Genomic DNA, 27,789 nt, shown 5'->3' on the forward strand with positions numbered 1-27,789 from the left:
GAAATGCCTGAAAAACTACCTCAACTCTATTTACAATCAATCAAACCTAATATCGAGTGCCTGGAAAAGACAAATAACTAAATGTGGATGGAAATACGAAGAATTGATTATAAAAAGTACCTTTTTACTAATTTACTAATGAGTATTAAGCATCCGTGTAAATTTAATTATATAAAAGTGTGTATCAGGTCCAATAAGTAAAATCACCAGTAGCATTTAGGATTCGTTGGATTCATTTACGTGCTAAAATAAAGAGTTTATGGAATTTTTTCCAGTAAAGGTCCAGGACAGTTCAAAGTAATTTTGCTACTATTTATAGTAAGGTAATTTTTTAAAAGCTCCAGGTCATTATGTCATTTAGTTTTCAGAAAGTCAATGGAAAAATAGAATTATTGATAAAGAAAAAAAATCGTCTACTTCAATTTAAAGAGGCGTGCTCGTACAACATTTTAGGGAAATAATTAAACAAAACCTACAGCATCAAACTTAATTGCTCGAAAGACATATTGATCTCAACTTCCTGGAAGTAATCAAATATTACTTTGCCAATTATTTTTAAATGAAAAAAGCCAATTGAACTACTTGGCCTCAACTGCCTGTAATTATCCAAAAAATTATAAAATTTTCTTAAATATTACTTTCACTTCTTGAAAGAATTTTCTTGATTTTTCAGGTAAAAATTACTTCTACTAACTATTTATTTATTCTAAAGCCCCGGGTTAGAGCGTATTCAGAACATTAAGTGCGCCTTTAATCTTAATGTGCCTTTGTATAATTTTTTTTTTGTTTTTTACTTCTGGCAAACATTTAACGTTCACAGAGAGCGCTTTCAGCGCCGCTTTCTTTAAACAACCGACGTTTTTTTTTTTTTATTTTTCAGCAAAAAAGAAGCCTTCGACTTAGTCATGTGCCATTAAAAAATGTAACAATATAAAATATGGCATTTTAATTGTCGTCAGGTCCTTTGAAATATATGGGCTTTCAGACATCACAGGATCTCAAGTGTTCCGTGCATGTAGAAACGAAAATTACAAGGTGAAATTAGCAGCGTATTTCTCTCTCTCGGTTTTGCAAATTACGCGAACTCGTGTAACGAATATTATTTTGTTTTAATTTTTATTATTCGTTGCGTGAGTTTTTATTAATTAAAAAAAAATGATATTTTAACCGTCTATTTATTGTACTTCAAATAGGACCTCAACTACTTTCGAGGATAAAAGGATTTTTATTTTTCTAGGTGTCTTTACTGAAAAAATGAAATTTGAAAATTTTTGGATAATTCCAAGCAGTTAAGAACGTAAAATATCTTCTTGCAAGTGGTCCAATTGGCTTTTAACATCCTGAGAGCAGCGTTCCAGAGCAATACTTGATTTTTTCCAGGGAGTAGAGACCAATATTTCTTAGGGTAAGAATTAAAAAAAAATTGAGCCTTAATGGTTTTAAATAATCCTAAAAGGGTTTTATGGAATATGACAATTAATGTCAAGACCCATTTCAGTAGAGAAATAACAGAGCTAAAGTCCCAGCATGAATGAAGCTAATTAAAAAGGTCGATAAAACATTTCCAGACAATGGAGAATTCCAAATACCTGGAAAGGTACGAAAACTACGAATTTCTACGACGATTATAGTGGAAAGATTAATGGTGCTCTTTTCTAAGTCAACCTGTGAAACCTGGCTCTATTAGATTGAAAGTTGGAAGACTAAAAAGATGACAAGAGTTTCTGAAACTTAATTTATGTTACAGTAATTAAAATCTTATTCCAGGCAGTCCTCAACTACTCTAGAAGTAGAAAAATTCAAAATTTCTTTAGGAGATAATTAATCTCCGAAAGTAATTCTGAATTTCTCCTTTCCAGGATCAAATAATAATACATCGATTTTAACAGTGCCTCCTTGCACCAAGATATGCCTGGAAGTACTTTTAACACTTTTTTGCATTAAACTAACGTTAGACTTGTATGGGGGGTGAAAATGGCAAAACAGCAAACCCAGGTAGGTGCAAAAAGAGCTAAAACTAACATCTGAACCAAATAAGGCACATGGAATGCTTTAAAGGCGCCAATCCAGATATTTTGGACTTCAGAATAGCCTGGAAAGGGAGTTAGATGATAGATTTTAAAGATAATAACATTGGAAAGGCCCAGATTGCTTACTTCCCAAGTCTACTTGTGAAACTTGGCGCTATTAGGTTAATAATTGAAACTTAATATATAATTAACTTTTTTGTGATGTTTGTAGAGTATTGCAAATAAATAAGTAAATTATTTCCAAGCCGTTAAGGCTAAACACTCATATTTTTCCATAAAATTTAATTGATCCTTGATTTCCTGGAAGTGCTAAAAAAACACTGAGGTTATTTAAAAGCCAGAGATTATTTTTTTTGCTTTAAAATAAATCTGTAACTGCCTGGAATAATTAAATGATTTTCCTATTTCAGGCAGTTATAGTAATTTTCAAAGGAAATTTACACGTTTTTTTCATTACAGGTACGTGACGTGAATTGTTAATAATAAAATGGCATCAAACATAAAAAAATGTTCCATTATCTCTTTTACTATGAGTTCAATCTTAAACCAGTGTGATATTGAAAATTATGAATTAAGTCGAGTTACTGAGGTTATAGATCTAGTAGTAACATTACGAAAAAAAATCACACTATAATAAGACTATATAATGAAATTGTTGAATATACTTCTCAAATATGAATGGCCTTAGATTTTGTGCATATAGATCAAATAGAAAAGATCCAAATAAGGCCTCTACTGCCTGGAAAAATAGGAATACTTTTTTGACCCAAGTATTATTTTTCAAGCCTTTTATGGCAAACTTTGTAATTTTTCATTACTTACAGGTAGTTATGACTATAATTTATTTTTTTTATGAAATAATACTGGCCATATGTACCTAAATTACATGAAAATATTCAAATTTCAAGATGTAAAAAGGCAAAATTCGAAATGTTTTGCACATTGAACGTTTGCCAGAAGTAAAACAAAACAAAAATTCTACAAAAGCCCATTAAGATTAAAGGCGCACTTAATGTGTTGAACACGCTCTCTCTCTCCCGCCCGGGCTCTAGAATAAATAAATAAAATTTATTATTAAAGAATTATATATTCAAAAAGGGAGAAAACAATCCAATTTAGCTAGAACAAACGAAATTCGCTTTAAAATTAATTTAATTTCTTTCTTAATATTCCTTTTGTTCCCCGACAATATCAAACTTTAATGTTGTTTTATATTTTATTCAAGAGTTCTTTCACGAAAGAGAGAGAGAGAGAGAGAGAACGGTTTATTTCTTTAGAAAATGGGCAAGTTTTACGAAATAACTGTGCTGTTCCCTTTTTTGCACATAAATTAAAATACTTTTTTAAAGTGTTTATACAATTTAGGGTTTCCTGGGAAAACTTACCGGTTATCCAGAAAGAGGTGGAGAAGGGAGTCTGGAGCGCCGCTGTTTTTATTAAAACAATCTATTGCAGCGAAGTAATTATAAAGTTTTATTGTTAGTTATGTTCGGTTTCGATACGGAAACTTTGCCAGTAACTATAAAGTCGATGAATTTTCATAATTTGGCATAACTTCCAGGAGCTTCTATGTAAACGATATTAAGTTTTTCTTTTTTTTTTTGTTCTCTTGCTTCAGTTGGATTTCTTTTTGAGGAGTTTCCTCTAGAAATCTGAATTTACGTGCTTGAGGAGTAAAAATTGCATTTACTGTCTAGAAGAGATTTTTTTAAATTATTTTAGAATTTTCTTAGGGAGGAAAATATGATGAGCAAAAGGAAAATCAGCTGGATCTATTCAGATTAAATTGCCTTCCCAAGTACAATTTATTGCTCTTTTTGCAAAGTAAAAATTTTTTAGGTTTTTAATAAAGTTTTTCTAAAAATCTGAGATCCAAAGGAATAAGTTCAGAAAAACGAAAATTGGAAGAAAAGTCAAGTTTGTTTCTATAATAATTTTAAAATGGTTCTTATGTCCTGGAAGGAAAAATAAATTAATCGCCTGGAAAAATTAAATTATTTTATTATTCCAGGCAGTTGATGATTTATTTTAAACAAGAGAATCTTTGGATAAAAAACCACTTTTGGCAAGTCAAATCCATTGAACTTAAAAAATCATATTTTTCTCTATAATATTTTTTAAACGGCTTTAATTGTCTAGAAAAAAAAAATTATTAAATATTTGAGCCACATGAGGGAAATTTAAAAAAATAGAGTCGAAAAGAAAAAAAGCGTGTTGTTTTATCATCTTGACTTATAGAGTATAGGAATTAGAAACACAGAGTTAGTCATAAATACGCAAAAATCATATTTTTGTTGCTTTTTTTTTAAATTTTGATTTCAATTATTTTGAAGAAGAATTAACATAGTCGGATTTACTATTTAAGAAAAATTTTTTTAATAGTTTTTCCTAGTTTTCTATTTTTGTGAAAGGTCACTAATTAGTGTATGAAACAATATACAACATTAAATTCCAACAGATCAAACAGCCATAATAATTTTTAAACTTTTTATAGCTTTTCTTGTCTTACTTAGCCAACAATAGACACGCAGTCAGTTTAGCTCTGCTTCGGTTTAAATTATTTTTTTTTAACTATAAAAATGAAACAAAGTGTAGTTTTGTTTTTTTTAATAAACCAACATAAATGTGGCCTCATAGTAGACTTTCATAATTAAATGTATACTTATAATGAATTTTAAAAAACCTACAAAAAGTAATTATATATTATTTCTTCTATACATTTGTAGCCCTGAGAAAGAAAACAAACATTTTCGAAAGCTTGGTAATAACTTAAAGAAATTTTATTTTAACAATATCCCTCATCAGGACCGGTACCTCAAGAAAATTGTAAAAAACAATTTTGTTATTTAACTATATACAGCGTGTCCCAGGATGAGCGAATTTATACGTAAAAATTACAAAAAATTTTGTAGTTGAAGTTTGACTGTGTGGCATCCAGCCTTGCTTAATTAAAAAATAAAATTTAATATTTCTAGGCAAGATATGAAAAAAGTTTATAAGAAAAAGTTGTTTAGAATGCAAAATTATGCCTGAATACCAAATTTTGATTCAGATTCAGCCTGGATGCCAAACAGTCAAATTTCAACCCCAAAATTTTTTGTCATTTTTACGTATAAATTCGCTCATCCTGGGACACACTGTATATACAGTACCGAGCAAAAGTGGAGAAACATTTTTAAAGTTCTTAGTTTATGTTTGCTTATTGAAAGCAATACACAATAATATTTTGTTAATTAATAAAGAATAACCTGTAAATATGCCTCGAGGTATTACTTTGGCGTTATGTATAAAACAGTTGATAATATCAAAATATTAATCGGGTGTTAAGCAAGCAATCATTGCTAAGCAGTTAGGATTAAACCGCTCAGTCGTTTCCAAAACCATAAAGTTACACCGCATTAGGAACTCATTAATAAGTCCACCTAAAACTGGTAGGCCTAGAAAAACGACGCCTAGAGTTGACGAGAAGATTAAATCCTTTTAAGACAGCAGTGGATATAAAATCTCAACTAGACGATGTAAATATTAGTGTCCATACAGTTCGAAGACGTTTAAGGGACAGTGGCTTGCCGGCAAGAAAACCACCCAAGAAACCCTTCATTTCGAAGAAGAATCGAACCGCCAGACTTCAATTGATTGAACATGACCATTTAAACTGGTCAGAAGCAAGATGGAATACAGTATTATTTTCGGATGAAAGTAAGTTTAATTTATTTTCTTCTGATGGTATTTTATGGGTCAGGCGTCCTAAAAATAAAAGAGTTGATCCAAAGTATACTTTGGGCACTATTAAGCATGGAGGGGGAAATGTACAAGTGTGGGGTTGTTTCTCTGGTATGGAACTGGGCCCCATTGTCAAAATTGATGGGATTATGGATCGGTTATAATATTAATTGATCATATGCAGGGGAAAACATGCCATTGCATTGGAGGTTTCAACACAACAATGATCCGAAGCATACAGCTAAAATTATAAAAAAATTTTTTGAGGACAAAAAAATAACTGTTGTTAAGTGGCCAGCTCAGAGTCCTGACCTTAATCCCATAGAGAATCTATGGAATTTAGTAGACAAAAAAATTCGTAAGGAACATCTCGAAAAATTTTAAAATGGAGACGAATTGTTTGAAGCAGTTGAAGCTGCATGGCATTCTGTACCCAAGGAGACCTTAGGGAATCTGATTGGATCTATGAAAAGGAGATGCCTTGCAATTATTAAAAATAAGAGATATGCAACTAAATATTAATTATTTTTGCTCCCTGTTTTTTTAAATTAATTTACATATGGCTTTATAATAACTAGAATTATTATATTGTTTATGTTTTATTTTTATTATCTAGTTTGGTGTAGTATTATAGGATAAAAAAATTTTAGTTAACTTTAATAAAATAAATTTAAAAATAAAAAAAAAGTTTCTTTACTTGGTACTGTATATTTTTATTTTTTTATATAAACCCTTTAAGAGCCTTTCTCTTCATAAGAAAAGCTTAATAAAAAGCCTTACTATAAAGTGTTGTATTATAAACATATTATGTTTATTCTAAAATGCTTCACTATCTTTAACTAAAGATCTCGGACCTAAAAGAGCAATTTTCCGTTTATCCATTCCGACGTAAAACACGAACGTACGTCGGGGGGTCGTAGTCGACAAATTCGCGGTCGAAAGTGTCACATCAAAAATAAATCCGACACGATGCCGAATTGGGCAAAACTCGGGGTGCGAACATTAACATGAGCACGGTCGGCAGGTCCTGCTCCTCCTACCCCTGCCCCAACACGCGGTTTATGTACTGGACGAGCGGCAGATAAAATATCTGCCCGAGGGAGGTCGGGCGCGAGGAATCCTGCTGCCCGCCTGCCCCAAATCCTGATTTCGTGACCCCGGAAAACTGTGCGATTATGTTGACGAGAACCAGCTGGTTGGTTTATCACATACGAGGTAACAATATAAAAAAGAGGTTTTCTCATTCTTTCTTTTTTTTTTGGTTAAATTTAAATTTTTATAGTAGTATGATCGAGGAGTTGGCTTATGCTAAATATACACTTGCATTGGACATCATTTTCCAGGCATTAGTTTTGGCTTTCTAGGGTGAATTTAATCATTTTCGCTTACTCACAGGCAGTTGAGGTCATTTTTTTAGAGCAACTTCTGCACTAACTAGAAACGTGTCATCCATTCTTCTCCAAGAGACCAAACAAAAACAAAACAAAGGTAAGAACACAAAGTCACGGTCATGGTAATTTTTTCAAAAGCTCATTTAACTCAAGAGTTGTAATGTGATCTGTGTAGGTCTAGTCCTGATAATGCTCCGATAGGAGCGAAATACGTGTAGCTTTTGAAAAAATTACATGGATTTAATGAGACCGTGACGTTGTGTTCTTACCTTTGTTTTGTTCTGCATTAACTATATTTCAATTTAATAACTAAAGGCTTAACTGCCTGGAAGAATAAAATGTTTTTTTTTTATCAGTAAGTGACTTTCAAACCTTTAATGGCAAATTTAATAATTTTCGATTACGCCCAGGCAATTGTGAGATTATTTGTTTATAGTTTTTCAGGAGGTACAATTAAGAGAAAAAATTAAAACTCCAAGTTTCGGTCTCAAAATATCCTATATATAAGTTACAGAGGCTACATGTTTCGCTAATAAAGCATCATCAGACCTTATAAACTGAATGACCTGCTTAATACTTGGAGTCTTTATTTTTTCTCTACTTACGTAGGCCTCTTTGAGATGATAAACGAGTTATTTCAGGTACAATTAATTTCAACAATAATAAAAAAAGAGAGGTTTTTTCTATCTGTGTGTTCTTTGGAAAATAATGTGTTGTCTGAAGAGATTTTTCTGTCATTTTTAAGACAATTAAGGCAACTTGCAAGCAGTCAAGACTATTTTTATTTTTACTAACGGTTAAAGCTTTTTTAAAATGTATTTTCGAAGTAAATTTCCTTTTAGAAAGAAACTAAGTTAGTTTTCCTCAGAGTACCTAAACGAAGATTTATTATCAAGTAACTCGAATAGCTTTCAAGCATTTCATAGATCATTTAGGCACAACTGGTAAAAAAAAATTCAATTTCTTGAGTTTTAGTGAATAGATTTTAGTAATTTCTTTTAAAAAGATTAAAAAAGTCTTCATAGTAGTCCATAAAAAAATAATTACCAAATTTCAACTACTAGAACCAAAGATATTTAGCTACAAATACGAGACAAAATAGTTTGTTTCTTACAGGCACTCCTGGAACAAAAAATCCAAATTCTTGATTTTTAGTGAATGAATTTTAGTCATTTTATTCTAAGATACCTAAAGAGCCTCCATGCTAGACCGTAAATCGATAACTGCAAAATTTTGACTACTAGAACCCAAGATATTTATTTGCCAATAAGAGACAAAATATTCTGTTTCTTACAGGCACCCCTGGAATGAAAATTTCAATTTCTTGGCTTTTAGTGAATGGATTTTGATCATTTCTTTTGAAAAGACTAAAAGAGCCTTCAGAATAGTCCACAAATCAATAATTGCAAGATTTGGACTACTAGAACCTAAGATATTCACTTGCCAATAAGAGACAAAATATTTTGTTTCTTACAGGCACTCCTGGAACAAAAAGTCCAAATTCTTTATTTTTAATGAATGCATTTTAGTGATTTTTTTCTAAAATACCTAAAGAATCTCCATGGTAAGCCATAAATCAATAACTGCAAAATTTGGACTACTAGAACATAAGATATTCACTTGCTAATAAGAAACAAAATATTCTGTTTCTTACATGCACTTCTGGAATAAAATTCCAATTTCTTGGCTTCTAGTGAATGGATTTTGGTCATTTCTTTTGAAAAGACTAAAAGGGCTCTTAGAATAGTCCATAAATTAATAACTGTGAAATTTTGACTACTAGATCTCAAGATATTTACTTGACAATAAGAAATCAAATCTTTTGGTTCTTACAGGCACTCCTGGAATAAAAATTCCAATTTCCTTGGCTTTTAGTGAATTAATTTCTTTTTAAAACCGTCTGAAATCAATGTGAATTGAATTTTAAATTTGGAATATCAACAAATTTTTTTCAATATTAATCCTGAACTTATAGGTTAGAACCTACTTGCTTTAGAAAGCAACTCCTACTTCTACTGTTGTCATTTTTTTCTAAGGACTCTTAATAGGTGCTTCCTCCAAGTATAATGATTCTATCAATAAAATTACACCCTGTACATTACATTATATTGGCAAATGAATACCAAGAAAGCCAATTAATTATTAGCAGTCAAGTAAACATAATAATTTTTATTTATATTTGGGTCTGAATAAAGGTTCCAGTTCAGTGAATGTATTAGTTAATATACCTGTTAATAAGATCCACCATTTTAATTCACCTTTAAAAATTCATTAAATCAAGGGCAATTTACTTGAAATTTCTTGTATCTATAACGATTTCTATTTGCCAATCGACGAGAGAAGGTTATAAGTACATTGGTTTAATATTGTTTAAATTATAATTTTTTTTCACCCAAAAAGTCCAAAAATTATTTTAGTCCAACTTTAAAAATGCATAAATAATTCAAATCAAGAGCAATTTACTTGAAATTTCTTATAATTATAAAGAGGTTTATTGCTAATCGATTGTAGAAGACTATAAGCTTATCGCTCTATTATTTTTTAAGTCATGATTTTTCTCCCAAAAAAAAGTTCGAATATTTTATTTAAGTACAACTTTGAAAATTCATAAAAAAATCAAATCAAGGCCAATTTACTTAAAATTTCTCGTAATTATAAAGAGATCTATTGCCAATAGACAGCAGAAAGCTATAAGTTAATTAGTCTAATATTTGTTAAGTTATGATTTTTTTTCCGAAAAAAGTGCAAAAATTATTTTAGTCCAACATTAAAGATCCATAAAAAAATCAAATCAAGGCCAATTTACTTAAAATTTCTCGTAATTATAAAGAGATCTATTGCTAATCGACAGCAAAAAGTTATAAGTTAATTGGTCTAATATTTGTTAAGTTTTAATTTTTTCCCGAAAAAAGTGCAAAAATTATTTTAGTCCAACATTAAAGATCCATAAAAAATTCAAATCAAGGGCAATTTATTTGAAATTTCTTGTAAGTATAAAGAATTTTAATGCTAATCGATGAGGGAACGTTATAAGCTAATTGGTCTAATATTTCTTAAGTTATGATGTTTTTCATGAAAAGGTCCAATAATATTATTTTATCTAACAAGGATTTTTTTTCTTCAATTCAAATCATCACATGACTGTTGCCTTTTTCCTTAATGGCTTGGAAGCCTTTTATGACACAATTAAATACTTCTAGGCAGTTGAGCCCATTATTCTTAGGTTCCAAGCAGGTTCATTCAGTTTGTATTTTCTTTGAAGCAGTTTTCCTTTCAAAAATTATTTTTTTCTAGTTTGATTTTAAGCCTCAACTGCCTGGAAGAATATATTTTTTTTAATAAAGATTAACTGTTGAATTATAGCAATTTTTCCAATAAAACCACTTCTTTTGCTAATAAAAATCCCACTTTAAAGCAAAAAAAATCATCAATTATTAGAATAATAAAAGATCATCATTCCAGTGAGTTAAAATAAATATTTCTAATTTTCCAGGCAGTTCCAATAAAGCCTTAACTGCCTGGAAAAATTAAATAATTTGTATATTTCCAGCTAAAGTTTTTTTTTTCAAATCAAATATTAAAGTGTTTCATTACTTTACCAGAAAATTGAGGACAACATAAATATTTTGTCAAGCAATATAATTGAGCTCTTATTATTTCTATGGGAAAATTCAACAAATTCTTCATCTAAAATCATCATAATTATTGTAGGTATGATGATGCCCTAGTCGGGCGAAACATGTTACTTTCGCCTTATGTGAAAATGCATAAATTTTTCGATTTAACTGACATAACTTTCAAAGGTGATATTATGATTTTTGATTCATTCCAGGCCACTTCAATTAACCTTTAAGTTTTTCGAAGAAGTGTTTTACTCAAAAATATATATTTTTTTAAATATTTTCAAATAAACCTCTGCTATAAACTATTTTTTTTTTCATTTAAGTCCTAATACCTATTGCCTAAAAGATTTTTTTTTTTTTTAAATATCCAGAAGGTAATTTTATAGTTCGTGGAAAGAGTTTAACCAATAAAACAAAGAAAATCCCGATTTAAATCACGAGATTGGCAGGGATCAATCATGGTCATCACCCCTAATAATAATAATAATAACAATAATAAATTTATTTTTAATTGATCAATTCGCGCGTACGTGTATAAATATATGGCCCGCACATACCCCCGACCGCCAAAGGGGTTTTTCGCGCGGATCGCGTTTTCCGCGGCAAATTATTTATGATTTTCGTTTGTTTTCGAATTGTTGCCTCTTTAAATTTTCAAATATTTGTCGGGCGTATGTAATTTGGACCGCGAGCGCGGCGGGACTCGTTCGTTTCATTTATACGGTTATTAAAATTATTTCGGTTGTATACGTATGTATATCGGGATCGGCGGTGTACAAGTGGGCCAACAGGTTAACGTCAATTGTTTATTGTTGTTGCTGTTTTGTTAATTTCGGTTTTCCGGTTTTATTTTGAAGGCGAAAAGGTGGGAGGTTCAACAAAGTGATTTGTTAATTTTATTAAGATCCTACATGGTTTTTGCAAAATGGGTGGAAAAAGTACATTTTTCCAACAGTTTCTACCGTATTTTATTCGTAGGTAATTAAATTCAGAGGGAGTTTGATCTCAAAAAATTCTAAAACTGAATCCTCATCTTTCTCAGTGAATATTTTTATGACATGAGTCAAAAAAAATTGGTGTTTCTTTGGTGACACTTAAAAAATACTTTTACTGCAGCTACTGTTTTAGTGTATTATTTCTGGTATACTTTAAGGTTTTCCCTATTCACTAGTGCAAACTAATGTAAAATTGGCCTAATAATTATTGTGCAGTGAAGATTTTTATGACATGAGTCAAAAAAAAATTAGTGTTTCTTTGGTGAAGCTTAAAAAATACTTTTACTATAATTAGTGATTTATTGTACTACTTCCATTATACTTTAAGGTTTTCCCTATACACTAGTGGAAACTAGAGTAAAATCGGCTTAATAGTTAATGAGCAGTGAATATTTTTATGAAATGAGTCAAAAAAAATTAGTGTTAAAAAAAAATAGTGTTGTTAACAGCATTTGTCAAGAATATTTTTCTGAATATCATGCTTTTTGTTTCATAAGAATATTCCCATTATTTTTTAAATTATTAAATTTTGAAGTGAGTAGGTGCCATGAAGATCAGACCTTATTTTTAATCATCACTACCTAAAAAGGTGAATATTTCTGAAAATATTATTTGGATCAATTTGGACACAACTAAAAAATACTTTTATAGCAGCTTGTGTTTTAATAGATTATTTTTATAATACTTCAAGGCTTACTCTATTTACTAGTGGAAACTCGAGTAAAATCGGCCTAATAGTTAACGAGCAGTGAATATATTTATGACATGAGTCAAAAAAAAATTGGTGTTTCTTTGGTGACACTTAAAAAATACTACTACTGCAGCTAGTGTTTTGGTGTATTATTTCTGGTATACTTCAAGGTTTTCCCTATTCACTAGTGCAAACTAATGTAAAATTGGCCTAATAATTATTGTGCAGTGAAGATTTTTATGACACGAGTCAAAAAAAAATTAGTGTTTCTTTGGTGAAGCTCAAAAAATACTTTTGCTATAATTAGTGATTTATTGTACTACTTCCATTATACTCTAAGGTTTTCCCTATACACTAGTGGAAACTAGAGTAAAATCGGCTTAATAGTTAATGAGCAGTGAATATTTTTATGACATGAGTCAAAAAAAATTGGTGTTTCTTTGGTGACACTTAAAAAATACTTTTACTGCAGCTAGTGTTTTAGTGTATTATTTCTGGTATACTTCAAGGTATTCCCTATTCACTAGTGCAAACTAATGTAAAATTGGCCTAATAATTATTGTGCAGTGAAGATTTTTATGACATGGGTCAAAAAAAAAATTAGTGTTTCTTTGGTGAAGCTTAAAAAATACTTTTACTATAATTAGTGATTTATTGTACTATTTCCATTATACTTTAAGGTTTTCCCTATATACTAGTGGAAACTAGAGTAAAATCGGCTTAATAGTTAATGAGCAGTGAATATTTTTATGAAATGAGTCAAAAAAAATTAGTGTTAAAAAAAATAGTGTTGTTAACAGCATTTGTCAAGAATATTTTTCTGAATATCATGCTTTTTGTTTCATAAGAATATTCCCATTATTTTTTAAATTATTAAATTTTGAAGTGAGTAGGTGCCATGAAGATCAGACCTTATGTTTAATCATCACTACCTAAAAAGGTGAATATTTCTGAAAATATTATTTGGATCAATTTGGACACAACTAAAAAATACTTTTATAGCAGCTTGTGTTTTAATAGATTATTTTTATAATACTTCAAGGCTTACTCTATTTACTAGTGAAAACTCGAGTGAAATCGGCCTAATAGTTAACGAGCAGTGAATATTTTAATGACATGAGTCAAAAAAAAATTGGTGTTTCTTTGGTGACACTTAAAAAATACTTTTACTGCAGCTAGTGTATTATTTCTGGTATACTTCAAGGTTTTCCCTATTCACTAGTGCAAACTAATGTAAAATTGGCCTAATAAATATTGTGCAGTGAAGATTTTTATGACACGAGTCAAAAAAAAATTTGTGTTTCTTGGGTGAAGCTTAAAAAATACTTTTTCTATAATTAGTGATTTATTGTACTACTTCCATTATACTCTAAGGTTTTCCCTATACACTAGTGGAAATTAGAGTAAAATCAAAGTTTCAGTATTCAGACACTGCTTTTCCCGGTTATACAGTTTGCCTTGCTTCTAATTTAGAAAAAACGTGTAGCATAAAAATGAACCAAATAAAATATAATATACGGCTGTTAAACAGCAAGTATTATATAGATTTCCCAACGGTTGCCTTTCGTAAAATATCTTCTCCCCGTTTCTCGGGTCGGTTCTCCACTCGACTCGAAGTAATAAAGTTACACTGTGTGTGTGTGTGTGCAACCGGCGAGATAAAACTTACAAATTTACTATAACTGCGGGTTTACGAGCAATCTGGATGCTGCAAACAAGAAATTAAAGCGGCGTATTTTATTAAAATGACACATCCGAAGAATAACTGCCAACTCTTAAACGAGAACCTTAATTCCGAAAGACTTTTATTGGGAATTTATGTCCACGCAATATACGTCGCGACGACGACAAAAGGACCAGAAGTTAACGTTTGTTTTTAACAACAATTATTTGCAATATAAATGGTGACATGAAAAGTCAAAAATTACGTGCAATATCTGGAGTACATACATGAAAAATGACTTTTAAAAACCATAAGAAAAAATTGTGTTAAATATAATTGATACACTCGACTTTGCCTGGAATAAAATTTAAAATATCTTAAAAAATTCGAAAGAAAAATTCATTTTAAATGACTGGAAGAAAAAGACAATGGAGTTGAGATGAAATTACTCCAAAAACCTCAAAAAACATGAAAGATATTCCTGTAAAATTTTTGGAATTTCGAATTACCTGGAATGAACTTAAATGACCAATTTATATCGGATGCTTAGATATACGAGGGTGGTCCCAGAAGTACCCGACCCAAGAAAAAAAACACGAAAATTTTGGAAAAGAAATTATTTATTTTTCAACATAATCTCCTTTCAGCTCTATACACTTTTGCCAGCGATGTTTTATAAGTTCGATACCCTTCTAATAATAACTGTCTTGCGCCTCGAAATAGCCATTAACTGCAGACATCACTTCTTCATCGTTGGAAAATCTTTGACCGCTGAGCCAGTTTTTTAAGTTTGGAAACAGAAAATAATCTGGCGAATAGGGTGCATGAATTAGCAATTCAAACTTTAATTCGTTAATTTTGGCCATTGCAATAACGGATTTGTGAGCTGGTGCATTGTCTTGATAAAACAACACTTTCTTCTTAACCAAATGCGGCCGTTTTTGCTTGATTTCTTCGCTCAAACGTTGCAATAAGTTCGCATAATACTCGCCGTTGATAGTTTTACCTTTTTCAAGATAGTCAATGAAAATTATCCCTCGCGCATCCCAAAAAACCGACGCCATGACCTTGCATACAGATGAAACGGTTTTCGCGTTCTTTGGAGCCGGTTCTCCCTGTTTTGTCTCAGGTGTGAAGTGATGGACCCATGTTCCATCCATGGTTATGAAACGACGCAAAAATTCTGCTTTGTTGCTATTAAATCTCGCTAAACACTCAATTGAACCATCTTCACGACACTGGTTTTGCTCGAGTGTGAGCGAACGCGGCACCCATCTTGCACACAGCTTTCTCATGTCAAAATTTTCAGATAATATGCGATGTACCGCACTTTAAATGCCTATTATATCCGCTAGCTCGCGCACTTTCAGTCGACGATCATCCAGAACCGCTTTGTGAATTTTTTTAAAATTTTCTGGAGTCGTCAGCTCATTTGGTCGACCACTGCGATGCTCGTCGTGGCAGCTCGTACAGCCTCGTTTAAACTCTTCTACCCAATATTTTACTGTTGTTAACGAAGGAGCAGACTCACCCAGAGTAGATAGATCACAAATTCACTGGAAACGTTTACTATTGATGGCTGCCAAACAAATACTAAACAACGTGGCGTCTTCAAACTTGAAACATATGCTTTATAGATTGCATACTTTCTAATACACTGATATTTTTCAAACTACTACCGATATCTCTAGGTCAGGCCGGGTACTTCTGGAACCACCCTCGTATTTTAAATTTATTCAAAAAATATGGCTACAATTCGATTAAGCGAGTTCGAATCTCTAGAATATAAAATTGACTTCGAAAGTTTGAAAGACGTTTATTGCCTGGAATAAAAAATATAAAACACTCTTAGAGTTTAAAATTTAAAATCATTTTATTGTTCTTGGATGAAAGTTCAAATTACGCAAATTAATTGCCTAGACTAAAGTGGAATACTAATTAAGATGCCTGAAAATTGTTTGAAAGGCATAAAAATTACTTTAGCAAGGACTGAAGTAAAATTACGGTATATTCCTGGAATAAATTGATAAATTACGTTAAATGTCTGTAATAAAACAAGAAGTTACTTCAGATGCCTGGAATGAGTTGAAAAATGCTTTTAAAAACCTGGAATAAGATTCAAATTACTTAAAATAAACCAAAAACTTAAAAGAATATAGGTTACGTCAGATTTCAACAATTGTTTGCCATTCCTGGATAATATAAAAGATGACCTGGAAGGTAAAAGATTACGTGCAATATCTGGAATACAATGAAAAAGTCATAAGAAAAATTATTTTAAATATTGTTACCGCACTTGACAGGCATATTTTTTTTCCAATATAGTATATCAAATAAGCATATATATTAGTATAAAATATAAAAAAATTATATTATTCCTAAATTTTAAGCATATTATATATACAAGTTAAATGTTATTAAAAGTGGTCTTTAGCTTTAATCTACCATCCGAACTTAAGACTTCTAGCTCCAGGGAGTTTACGAACTTTAATGTAATAAATCACTGAGATATTGAAGCTACAGTATCATCAGAAACGATCCAAGAATTTTACCATAATTACTTAATTTTAATTACAGTTTTATAGAATATCACATGGTTTATCTCTAACGATGATGGACATGTCAAATGTTTAGCAGAAACTTCTGCAGTCTGCTTAAAAAGTGAAATCAGAAAGCAGAAATGAAAAACTGTAAGTTCTGTGATTATTATTTCAAGCTCACATGCTCTTATTTAGATTTAGCGAATACACCATAGATAGATATTAAAAAGTGGCTTTTCTTTCAGAAATTTCCGAGTGCCTTAACTACCTGGAATAAAGAATAAAATAAAAGTTTATACAGTAAAAGTCATTTTCCAAGAAAATTTTATTGGTTACTTCCAGGCAGTTGAGGCGATTATTTAGAGTTTTCCAGGCAGGTCAATCGACCATTTATTTCCTGGAAGTACTTTTTTCCCAGAAATGTATTTTTTTAAATTTTAAAGAGTTCCTAAACTGTTTGGAAGTGTGAAAAGATTTTTATACTTTGACACAATAAAAATAATGTTTAAAACAAATTTTAACATACTTGGTTGTTTCCATGTAGTTGTCTATCTGTACTAAGATTGTAAAAACAATTATAAACATTTCCAGGCAGTTGAAATTAATTTGGATTCTGCCTTTTTCAACTGCCTAGAAAAAATGGCCGACAGATACAGTAATTTTCAAGCAGTTGAAAATAAGCCAGTTTATTAATTCTAGGCACATAAAAGGGATGCCTAGAATTAATTTCTAAGGGATTTCTTTTATAAACGATTAATGAATTTTTGAACTTCTTTTAATAGTTATATTGATTTTCAAAGAGTTGAAACTAAGGTAGCATGTTTCTTTTTCAACTGTCTCGACTAGAATTGCAAAAGCAATTAAAAACATTTCCAGGCAGTTGCAATTAATTTAAATTTATTTTCTTTCGACTATCTGGAATAAATGACAGACAGTTATAGCAATTCTCAAGCAGTTGAAAGTAAACCAACTTTTTCCTTTTTCAATTGTCTGAAATAAACTGCTATAGCCATTACCAAGCAGTTGAAAGTAAGCCAGTTTATTTCTTTTTTATGTGCCTAGAATTAATTTCTAAGGAATTTGTTCTATGAAAAATTCATAACTTTTTGAAGCTAAGGTAGTGTCTTCTTTTTTATTTTTAAGTAAGCCAGTTAATTTCCCTTTTAAGTGCCTAGAATTAATTTATTAGGGATTTCTTCTATGAACAATTAATGAATTTTTTAACTTCTTTTAATAGTTATATTGATTTTAAGAGAGTTGATACTAAAGTCGTTTTTTTCTTTTTCAACTGCCTGGCCTAAAATAGTAAAAACAATTATAAAAATTTCCAGGCAGTTGAAAGTAAATTAGTTTTTTCTTGTTCTAATTGTCTAAAATAAACTGCTACAACCATTATCAAGCAGTTGAAAGTTTATTTCCCTTTTAAGTGCCTATAATGAATTTTTAAGGAATTTCTTCTATAAATAATTAATGAATTATTCAACTTCTTTTAACAGTTAAATTGATTTTTAGAAAGTTGAAGCTAAAGTAATTGTTTCTTTTTTAATTGCCCGGACTAAAATTTTAAAATAAATTATATAAATTTCCAGGCACTTGAAAATTATTTAGATTTTTCTTCTTTCAACTGTCTGTAAAAATTAATATCTCAAATGTAAATAGAGATAGTGAATTGTCTGTAAATAGTAATTTTCAAACATTTCCAGGCAGTTGAAATTAATTTGGATTCTTTCTTTTTCAACTGCCTAGAAAAAGTGGTCGACAGTTACAGTAATTCTCAAGCAGTTGAAAGCAAACTAGTTTTTTCTTTTTCAATTGTCTGAAATAAACTGCTACAGCCATTATCAAGAAGTTGAAAGTAAGCCAGTTTATTTCTCTTTTATGTGCCTATAATGAATTTTTAAGGAATTTCTTTCATGATTCACTTCTTTTAATAGTTATATTGATTTTCAAAGAGCTAAAACTAAAGTCGTATCTTTCTTTTTCAACTGCCTGGACTAGAATTACAAAAACAATTATAAACATTCCGGCACTTGAAAGTTATTTAGATTCTTCCTGTTTCAACTGCCTAGAAAAAAATGGCCGACAGTTACAGTAATTCTTAAGCAGTTGAAAGTAAACTATTTTTTTCTTTTTTTTAATTTTCTGAAATAAACTGCTATAGCCATTATCAAGCAGTTGAAAGTTTATTTCTCTTTTAAGTGCCTAGAATGAATTTCTAAGGGATTTTGTCTATGAATAATTCATGAATTTTTAACCTTTTTTTAATAGTTATATTAATTTCGATTTCATAATGCTTTGAAGGCGTACTTTCTGGAAAAAGCCTTGTACGCAGTGGAGGATTTTTTTCTAGGATAACTTTTTGGGTATCACATACACACTGGCTCTTTTTATATCTTAAAATAGAGAATATTTTAGATTTTTTTATATATAAATTGCACTTTCATTCTGTATTTTATTAATTTACTGTTATTGACTATTGTGTTTATTTTTATTGACATTTTATACATCATGATGTATATTGACCAGGTACATTGTTTTTGTACAATTTAGCATGTATTTATTTTGTTTGTATATTTATTTTTTATTTTTTTATTTTGTGTGTTTTGTTTTGTTTTGTTCTTATATGTTTTTTTTTCATTAGCTTTGTCAATAAAGCATGTGATTGATTGATTGATTGATTTTCAAAGAGTCTTTAATCTTTCTTTTTGAACTGCCTGGACAAAAATTGTAAAAACAATTATAAACATTTTGAGGAAGTTGAAAAGCATTTAGATTATTCTTTTTTTCAACTGCGTGGAAAAAATGGCAAACTGTTATAGTAATTCTCACGCAGTTGAGAGTAATTGGGATTCTTCCTCTTTCAACTGCCTAGAAAAAATGACAGTTACAGTAATTCTCAAGCAGTTGAAAGTAAGCCAGTTTATTTCCCTTTTATGTGCCTAGAATTAATTTCTAAGGGATTTCTTCTATGAAGAATTCATGAATTTTTCAACTTCTTTTAACAGTGAAATTGATTTTTAGAAAGTTGAAGCTAAGGTAGTGTCTTTGTTTTTTAATTGCCCGGACTAAAATTGTAAAATAAATTATAGAAATTTCCAGGCACTTGAAAGTAATTTAGATTCTTCCTCTTTCAACTACCTAGAAAAAATGGCCGATAGAGTAATTATCAAGCAGTTGAAAGTAAACGCTGTTCTGGCGCGAGGCGCAAGGACGAAAGACGATCGTGCCGTACGCAACAATTTAACTGAAGCTGAAAATTTAGTTGCGACATCTATGAAACTGCAAGGCGTCATCCAAAATATTCTTCAGAAGTAAGTCTTATTATGGAGGCACTTGCACAGTACAAAATTAGAGGTGGTAATCTTTTTGCTAAGGAATTCGTTATTTCCAGCGAAAAATCTATGTCTGGGCATGTTTGATGGGCAGGAATTTGCTCCAGTTCTAAAATAAGTAGACATTTTAAATTTACCATCGTCAACAGTCGCAACCGAAAGAACGTTTAGGACTTATGGATTTATTCATCGGCAAAGAAGAAACAGGCTTACCGTGGAAACTAACCTATATTGCCCATAATTATAATTTACTAAACGAAGATCATTCAAGAAGAGAAAAAGCTACTGAGGATTCTGAGGAAGATATTGAAAAAGAAGATCTCGGTTTCGAAATTATAGACTTGACTGAATTAACCAAGGAGAAACAAGAATCAGATGAAGAGGTTGGGGTTGATGAGGACGATTTACCATTATCCACTCTATTACGTAGTTCATTCTAACTCGTTTCCTAATGTTTTTACAGTTTTGAATTAAAAAAACTAGTATTAGTTAAAAAGCTGTTTTTTTTCATAAATTACTATTATTACCGGTAATATTACATCTATAGCCATTACCAAGCAGTTAAAAGTAAGCCTATTTATTTCCCTTTTATGTACCTAGAATTTCTAAAGGAGTTCTTATATAAGCAATATATAGAATATTTCAATTTTTTTTAACAGTCACATTGATTTTCAGAAAGTTGAAACTAAGGTAGTGTCTTTCTTTTTCAACTGCCTGGACTAGAATTACAAATACAATTATAAACATTTCCAGGCATTTGAAAGTAATTTAGATTCTTCCTGTTTCAACTGCCTAGAAAAAATGGCCGACAGTTATAGTTATTCTCAAGCAGTTGAAAGTAAGCCAGTTTATTTCCATTTTATATGCCTAGAATTAGTTCCTAAGAAATTTCTTTTATTTCTTTGAGTGTCTTCTTCTGGACCTAACTTGTAGAAACAGTTAAAAAAAAATCCAGGCAATTAAAAGTCAACTAGTTTGTTCCCCCTTTCAACTCCTAATCACAGTTTTCCAAGCAACTCAATTGACCACTTGTTTCCTGAAGGTAATTTTTATCTAGACATATTTTTTTTTATTGTAAACAGAGCCTCAACTACCTGGAAGAATGTAAAAAATTGTATTTTTCTACACAACAAAAGTAATTTTTAAAGCAAATTTTAAGCTACTTCCAGGCAGTTGAAGCCATCATTTACAATACTTCTCTTTATATATTTTCTGATCAATCAGTGCGGTAATATTTAATAACGCACTTGATGACCTATGGTGCTATCTAACATTAGTTCTGAAAAGCCAAATAAATTAATTCCAAATTACTATTCGCCTAATAAATCCCATCGATGACTAAAACTTAGTTAAATTCCGAAAAATGAAATTCTCGCTGCCCGTCATAAATATGCGAGAAATTCCGCGTTTTTTGCCCCCCAAGACCCGCGGACATATTTACGAGATTTAATAACAATATTCATGCAAATAAAAACATTGCCGGGGAACGTTCTTTATGAATATGGCCTGTAAAAGTGACGACAGAGTCTAGAAAACGCGTTTGTTATACAAAATGATGGCAATTAAGTTAATTTAATGGTGTCCAGGCCAGATATACGCGTGTATGTATATCGCGGGCGATTTATTTTATTTCCACAACTGGTATATTATTACCCGGAGGGCAAAGCGACAATTCAACGTCTTGGACCGGCGATCTCGTTGACTTGTATATGACTTTTGACTTACGACAACGACATTGTTGGGATTTTTTTATATAGAACAAGATGTCAGTCATACGTTAATAAGATATTATTTTATTGAGAAAAATGAGGATTTTTGATCTGAAAAGCCTACTCAGACTCGAGAATTTTTGACTATAATTACAAAATGCTTCTTTTTAGGTTGTTAAATTACATAAGAAAAATAATTTTTCAAGGCGATTTGACCAAAGAAATCTGTCTGAAAGTTCCAAAAATCGATCATTTTCATGCTTGTCAAATCTATAGCAGAAAACCTATTTAATATTTGAAAATTTTATGAATTGTCTCTAAAATACATAAAAATCTACTTTTTCGGCAAAAAAACTTAAAATTTAACGATAATTTTTTAAGGCCCTGTCAGTAGTTTACGACGTGGTCAAGCTGCCCATAATCTTCAAAGCTCTCCAGATATTTCAACCTCAATAGAATATACTAACTTAGAGCCCAAAATATATTGGAGCATAAATTCGCATGTAATAGGTTCAAACCCTACAGCAACTACACTTTTGAATTTTTTATAGGAAAAAAAAAATGTTTACAGGAACTAAAATTAAATATTTATTTGCGTGTGTAATTTGTAACGTTGCCAAATTGTTTTATAATTTCCAAAGTCCAATTTACTTTCCACGTTTAAAAAGCTTTTAACCTTAAAAGTTTACATTGTAGTTAACATTAAGATTGAACAAAGAGCATAAGTTCGCGAGTTCAAATCGCACGAAAATTCGACTTTTTAATTTTTCCTAAAAATGACAGCATTTTTACTATTAAAAGACTTTTAGTTGTATATTTCTTATATTAGGCAAAAACGAAAATTAAGTTTTCAACACGTCGACATAAACATATTGTAAAATTGCAATTTTTATTTTTTAAAGTCGGTTGCTTCCAGTGTTGCCAAAATACCTAAAATTTTTAAAGTTTTTAAAGTTTTTCAATTTTTGTCCAATTTTCATTTATTTTTCACGTCTATAAAAGTTTCTAACCTTAAAATTGGGCTCTAAGATTACATATTGTAGTTACATCTACGTGGACCCATTACAACATAGTTTACAGTAGAAAGAGCGTTGTTGCATAAATCTGTAAGTCACGAGTTCAAATCCCACTGAACCCTAACTTTTAAATTTGTCAAGGTTTATGCAATTTAAAATTTCCAAAGTTTCTACGATATTTTTTTATACGAGCCTTGGATCACAGCAGCGTTGTCACTTTTTGAATATAATTCAGTGGTTTAAAACGTTGCCAAGTTATCTACGATTCAAAAGGAAATTTTTACTCTATCATCTTCTAAACTTTTTAATTTTTTATACTTTTATCCATTGAACGAATAAACTGCAACATTTTGACTAAAAAAAAATGCATGGTAATAAAAGCTGTTTAATCCTTTAAATAACGACGACGTACCCGGAATAAGAAGCGAGCACCGTTTAAAAGTGCCCTCTAAATATTTTATTTACGGCATTCTTTTACTATACAGTGAGAGAGAGAGGGGTAAAAGGACAATATTGCCAGCCATTACACTTTAACAAAACACAGAAGTCTGCATTTTTACAGTTTTACATGCAGGTGGGATGGAAAGAGTGGCTCTTTAAATTGCCCAAGGCAGTTTTATGCCGGCTGCGGTAATAAAAACTATATTATTATTATTTGAATTTGCTACTTAGTGTCATTTTTCGTTAATATATTATAAGTCTTCTTCTTCCCCTCTTAAACCCCGGTTTTTATTTTATATTTTTACTGCTACAGAGGGGCGCGTATATAAAAATTAAAAAGAAATTACGCCTTCGCATAAATTTATATTTAAATTAAAATAAGCGCGCGAGCCCGGGCCCGAGGAAGAAAAAGGTTTAATTATGAAAAACGTCCAATTTACATACCGCGGCCATAAGGCTTGATTCTTTCTTTTGCTTGACACCCGAGGGTTCCGGGTCGAAGATGTATGACGCCTTATATACGTACCTGAAATTAAAATAAAAAAAAAATTAATTAGTTTTACAGAAATTTATTGTTGCGGTAATAAAATTATTTTTTCTCCAGTGGATTTTTAAGATACACTTATTAATAATGAAAATATGTTCGCAGGACTGAAACAAGTATTCTCTATCATTTTGACCGAAATTGGTGATTTCTAACGTCGTATCTTGCCGAAGAAATGTGTGGTATATTAAAAAAAAAACAAACTAATCCAGTTTATTTTATGGGTATTATTGGTTGTTACTAGTTGAAAAATTTTAATTTATTACTATTCCAGGCAGTTAATCAACAAACAAACTTTCCAACTGTCTGGACAAGACCTAAATTTACATATTTAAGGCTGACCATTCTGGATTCATTTTTTCTAGTACAGGCAATTACATATCCAAAAGTCAACTGCTTAAAAAAATCCTAATTTTATATTTTTCAAGTTAGAAAGTCCCGGCTCATTTTTCTTATTTTAAGCAGCTAAGTAATCGAAAATCTGTAATTAGCTGTAATAATCTATAGAAATTCTCATTTGACATTTTCCACGGAGGAAAATCCTCATTTTTCTTATTCTAGGAAGTTGACAAATTAAATATCTTCGACTGCCTGGAAAAAAATCTTAATTCATTTCCAGGATACAAAATTCATTTTTTTTTAAATTTCAGGCAGATAAGTTAATTAAATAAGATACTTTAATTTTTCAGGTTGAAAAAACGTTAAAATGTCTTCACAGTTAAAAAGTATATACTTTTAAAATTTTTTAACGAAAATATCCAAATATCTATCAAATACCTGGAAAACCTTAATTTACATTTTCCAGGCTAGCGAAGCATTTATGACTAATTTTCTTTATTTCAGGCAGTTGAGTTATCGAAAACTTTCAACTGCCTGGAAATAACTTGAATATATTTTATATATTTCATGATGAAAAAACCTAATTTTTCTTATTCAAGGCTTGAAACTTCATTTTTCAAATTCCAGGCAGTTAAGCAGCTAAAACTTTCTAGAAAAAAAAATAATTTTTACACATTTAAGCCTGAAAGATCATAGTTTTTTCTTATACTAAGCACTGAACTATATATACGAATATCTTATAAACGAATATCTTCGACTACCTAGATAATTAATTTTCAATTTTCTAAAAAAATTTAATTTAATTTTTCAGGCTGAAAAACACCATGTTAGACAGCCAAACATTTTCAAATACACGGAAGAATTTTTTTTCACATTTTCCGGGCTGTAAAATTATTCATGGCTAATTTTCCCTATTCCAATCAGTCAAGTAACCAAAAACTTAGGGAATAATGTGAACACACCCAAATTCTTCACCTAGACGCCTTTGAGTGTAATTTCATAATTCTTAGAGTAATTTAAAATTTACTTTACTAATTTTTTAGAGTAATAAGGAAACAGCTAAGTTCCTGGAATAATTTTAAAAAATTCTTATTTAGAGGCGTTTGAGTGTAATTAAGAGATACTTGGAGTGATTTGAAAACACCCAAGGGCCTAAAATTGAATAAATCTTTATGAATTTTCTCTAAGTTTAAGGGGCCATATCTCGGAAAATATCAGATATATGACCTGCCCAGTGGTACCAAACGGTCAGCCCAGATAATCCGCAAACGTTGGAAAAAACATTTGAAAGTCAGTAGTTTTTCAATAAAAATTTTTGAAAATTTACAATTTTTAAGAAGCACCTCACTACCCCCCAATGAAACTACGTCAACTTTGAAGGACCGTATCTCGGAAAATATTAATTGTGCGACTTTGCCAGTGCTATCAACTGATTTTAGTGGTCTCAGATATTATAGAAATGTTGGAAAAAACATTTCAAAGTAAGTAGTTTTTTCAGGAAAAAATTCCAAAGTTTACAATTTTTGAGCGCCTGCAAAAAAAAACAAATTTTACATTGTAACAAAAAGTTTGATATTCATGGATGGCAATTTGACTTGAATTCTGGATCAACTGGAAACAGCGTTTTTTCTGGTACAACTGATATTTATTACTCTACTTATAAAATATTCCAGTCAGAGATGAAAATATTGAAAAAGGCATTGTGTTTCTTAGCCTGATTTAGATATCACGTCTATATTACTATCTGGGTCATCTGGATATTGTTTTTTCAAAATCCCGATTGCCTGGAATAAATTATTAATTGCTTTAACGGCCTAGAAAAGAGATCTATATAGAATCAGATAAAAAATACAAAACTAATGTTTTTTTTTAATTAAATTTTTTAATAAAGAAAAATGTCAAAAATATCTAATTTTAAGAAGGGTAAAAACCCCAAACTAGGTCCCAACTAATACGAATTTTTATTTTTATTTGAATCTTCATCGGAGTCATTTTTTAGGTGAAAATCTAAAAACAAACCAATTTTCCGCAAAAAGACCTTTAGTAGCAAAAAAAGCAAAACGTAAAATTTCTCCCCGCAATATTCAATTAACCTAAAACCGTTTTTAAGTAAAATAAAAGCCGTTTAAAGAAATTAAAAATGCAAATGGCTATTAAGGAATGCATTACAACAATAATTTCGCTGAGTAACCCGAGCCCCGATTCGTGCCTATCAGTCGTTACTCTTCTTCCTTCTCCTGAAAAATAATCCGCTAAAGTAAATATTGTACTCATAAATAAAACATGAATTTTGTGAGCAAGAACTGTTATTTGCATATTTGATTCCTTTCAAAATTGTTGTTAAAATCCGCGCACGAAGTATCGATTCGGTATCGTGTAATGCCCCTAAAAGCCTCCGATAACCACTGTTATCCCCTTGTAAAGTAATCATCGTTTCTATAAGGGAATTGATTGCTTTAATTTTTATTTTCTCAATAAAAAAAAAACTTCTTGGATTTGCTTACTTAAGAACCATTTTTAACGCAACATGATCCCGGGCAAAAACTAAATATGGCAATTTGCAATCGATCGGGCATAATGATAGTGAACGAACGAAAAATTGATTTTTACGACTCGCTCCTTTCTGGTGATTGATCAATCGATCCATTGAACCGATAATCAATAAACATTCGCGGTAATACACGACGATCGGTATTTTAATTTAACCATAGGGTATTCGGTTGGTGAAATGTTGGTGGAAGGATTTACCTAATAAGCAGTTGTATCGGTCAAAACAAAAATTTTATAACAGGCTTTTTGGGTGTTTCCAAATGCCTCTAAAGATTTTAATACTTATTCCGTGCTTTTGAGTGTCTCCAAATTACTATCAAAAGTCTCCGACTGAAATGCATGCATTGTTGAGTAAGTGGAAGTGTCTACTAGAATATTCAGAAAAACTGGTTTTACAAAAAACTAGAAATTCTACAGTGTTGGGCGCCAAATATCCACCTTACTGACAGATATACAAAAAACTCGTTATTTGGATGATTCTTTTGTATTTTTGTATATATTATCACAATCTGAATGATTTCTTGTATGTAAGTAGAGAGCATTTTTGGCGCCCAACAGTGTGAGTTTTTTTTTTTTAAACCAGTTTTACGTGTTAAAGGATTTTTATTGTCCAATTGTTTTTTTTTGTCGAATTTTGCTGATTTCTTCCAATTTAAAAATTTTTGGTAAAAATGCCGAAATAGGGGTTTATTCAAATTTAATGAAAAAAACGTGAATTTGTAAAACATTTTTTATTAATGAAGTAATGTTTTCGTTATGAGTCTCTGCATAAGTTTTGTACCCTGAATCATATTTTTCTGCAAATTTTTATTCCGTTTTTAAAGGGATAAGGGAGCAAATATTCGACAGAAAAAAACAAATGAGCACCAAAATTTCTAAATTAAAAAAATTTGTTTCTCAAAAAATCTCAGTGTTGGGCGCCAAAAATCCACCTTTATGACAGATATGCAAAAAACTCAATATTTGAATGATTCTTTTTTTTCTCATTATTTGGATGATTTTTTTTTTGTATAAATATCCATAAAATGATTTTTTTGTATATATTATCACAATTTGAATGATTTCTTGTTATTTATAGTATGTTAAAAGAGAGCATTTTTGGCGCCCATCAGTGTGGATTTTTGATGTTTAATTGTTTTTTTTTTGTCAAATTTTGCTGATTTCTTCCGTTTTAAAATTTTTTAATAAAAATGCCGAAATAG

General features: G+C 30.5%; 1 protein-coding gene across 2 annotated transcripts in view; it reads right to left on the bottom strand.

The window, feature by feature from the left end:
- LOC126735180 (protein bric-a-brac 1-like) overlaps positions 1–27,789 on the bottom strand; it is a 487,514-nt gene that overhangs the window by 118,637 nt on the left and 341,088 nt on the right. The window contains exon 2 of one of the 2 annotated variants that reach the window (XM_050439131.1): positions 23,538–23,680. The exons of the other annotated variant lie outside the window; for it this stretch is intronic. Within the exon in view, the coding sequence (XP_050295088.1) occupies positions 23,669–23,680 (12 nt within the window). The 3' untranslated portion in view covers positions 23,538–23,668. Of the gene's footprint in view, positions 1–23,537; positions 23,681–27,789 lie in introns of those variants that run through there. 2 annotated transcript variants of the gene reach the window in all.

This window comes from Anthonomus grandis, chromosome 4, assembly GCF_022605725.1.
Source record: "Anthonomus grandis grandis chromosome 4, icAntGran1.3, whole genome shotgun sequence".
In the NCBI taxonomy this organism is placed as follows: Eukaryota; Metazoa; Arthropoda; class Insecta; order Coleoptera; family Curculionidae; genus Anthonomus; species Anthonomus grandis.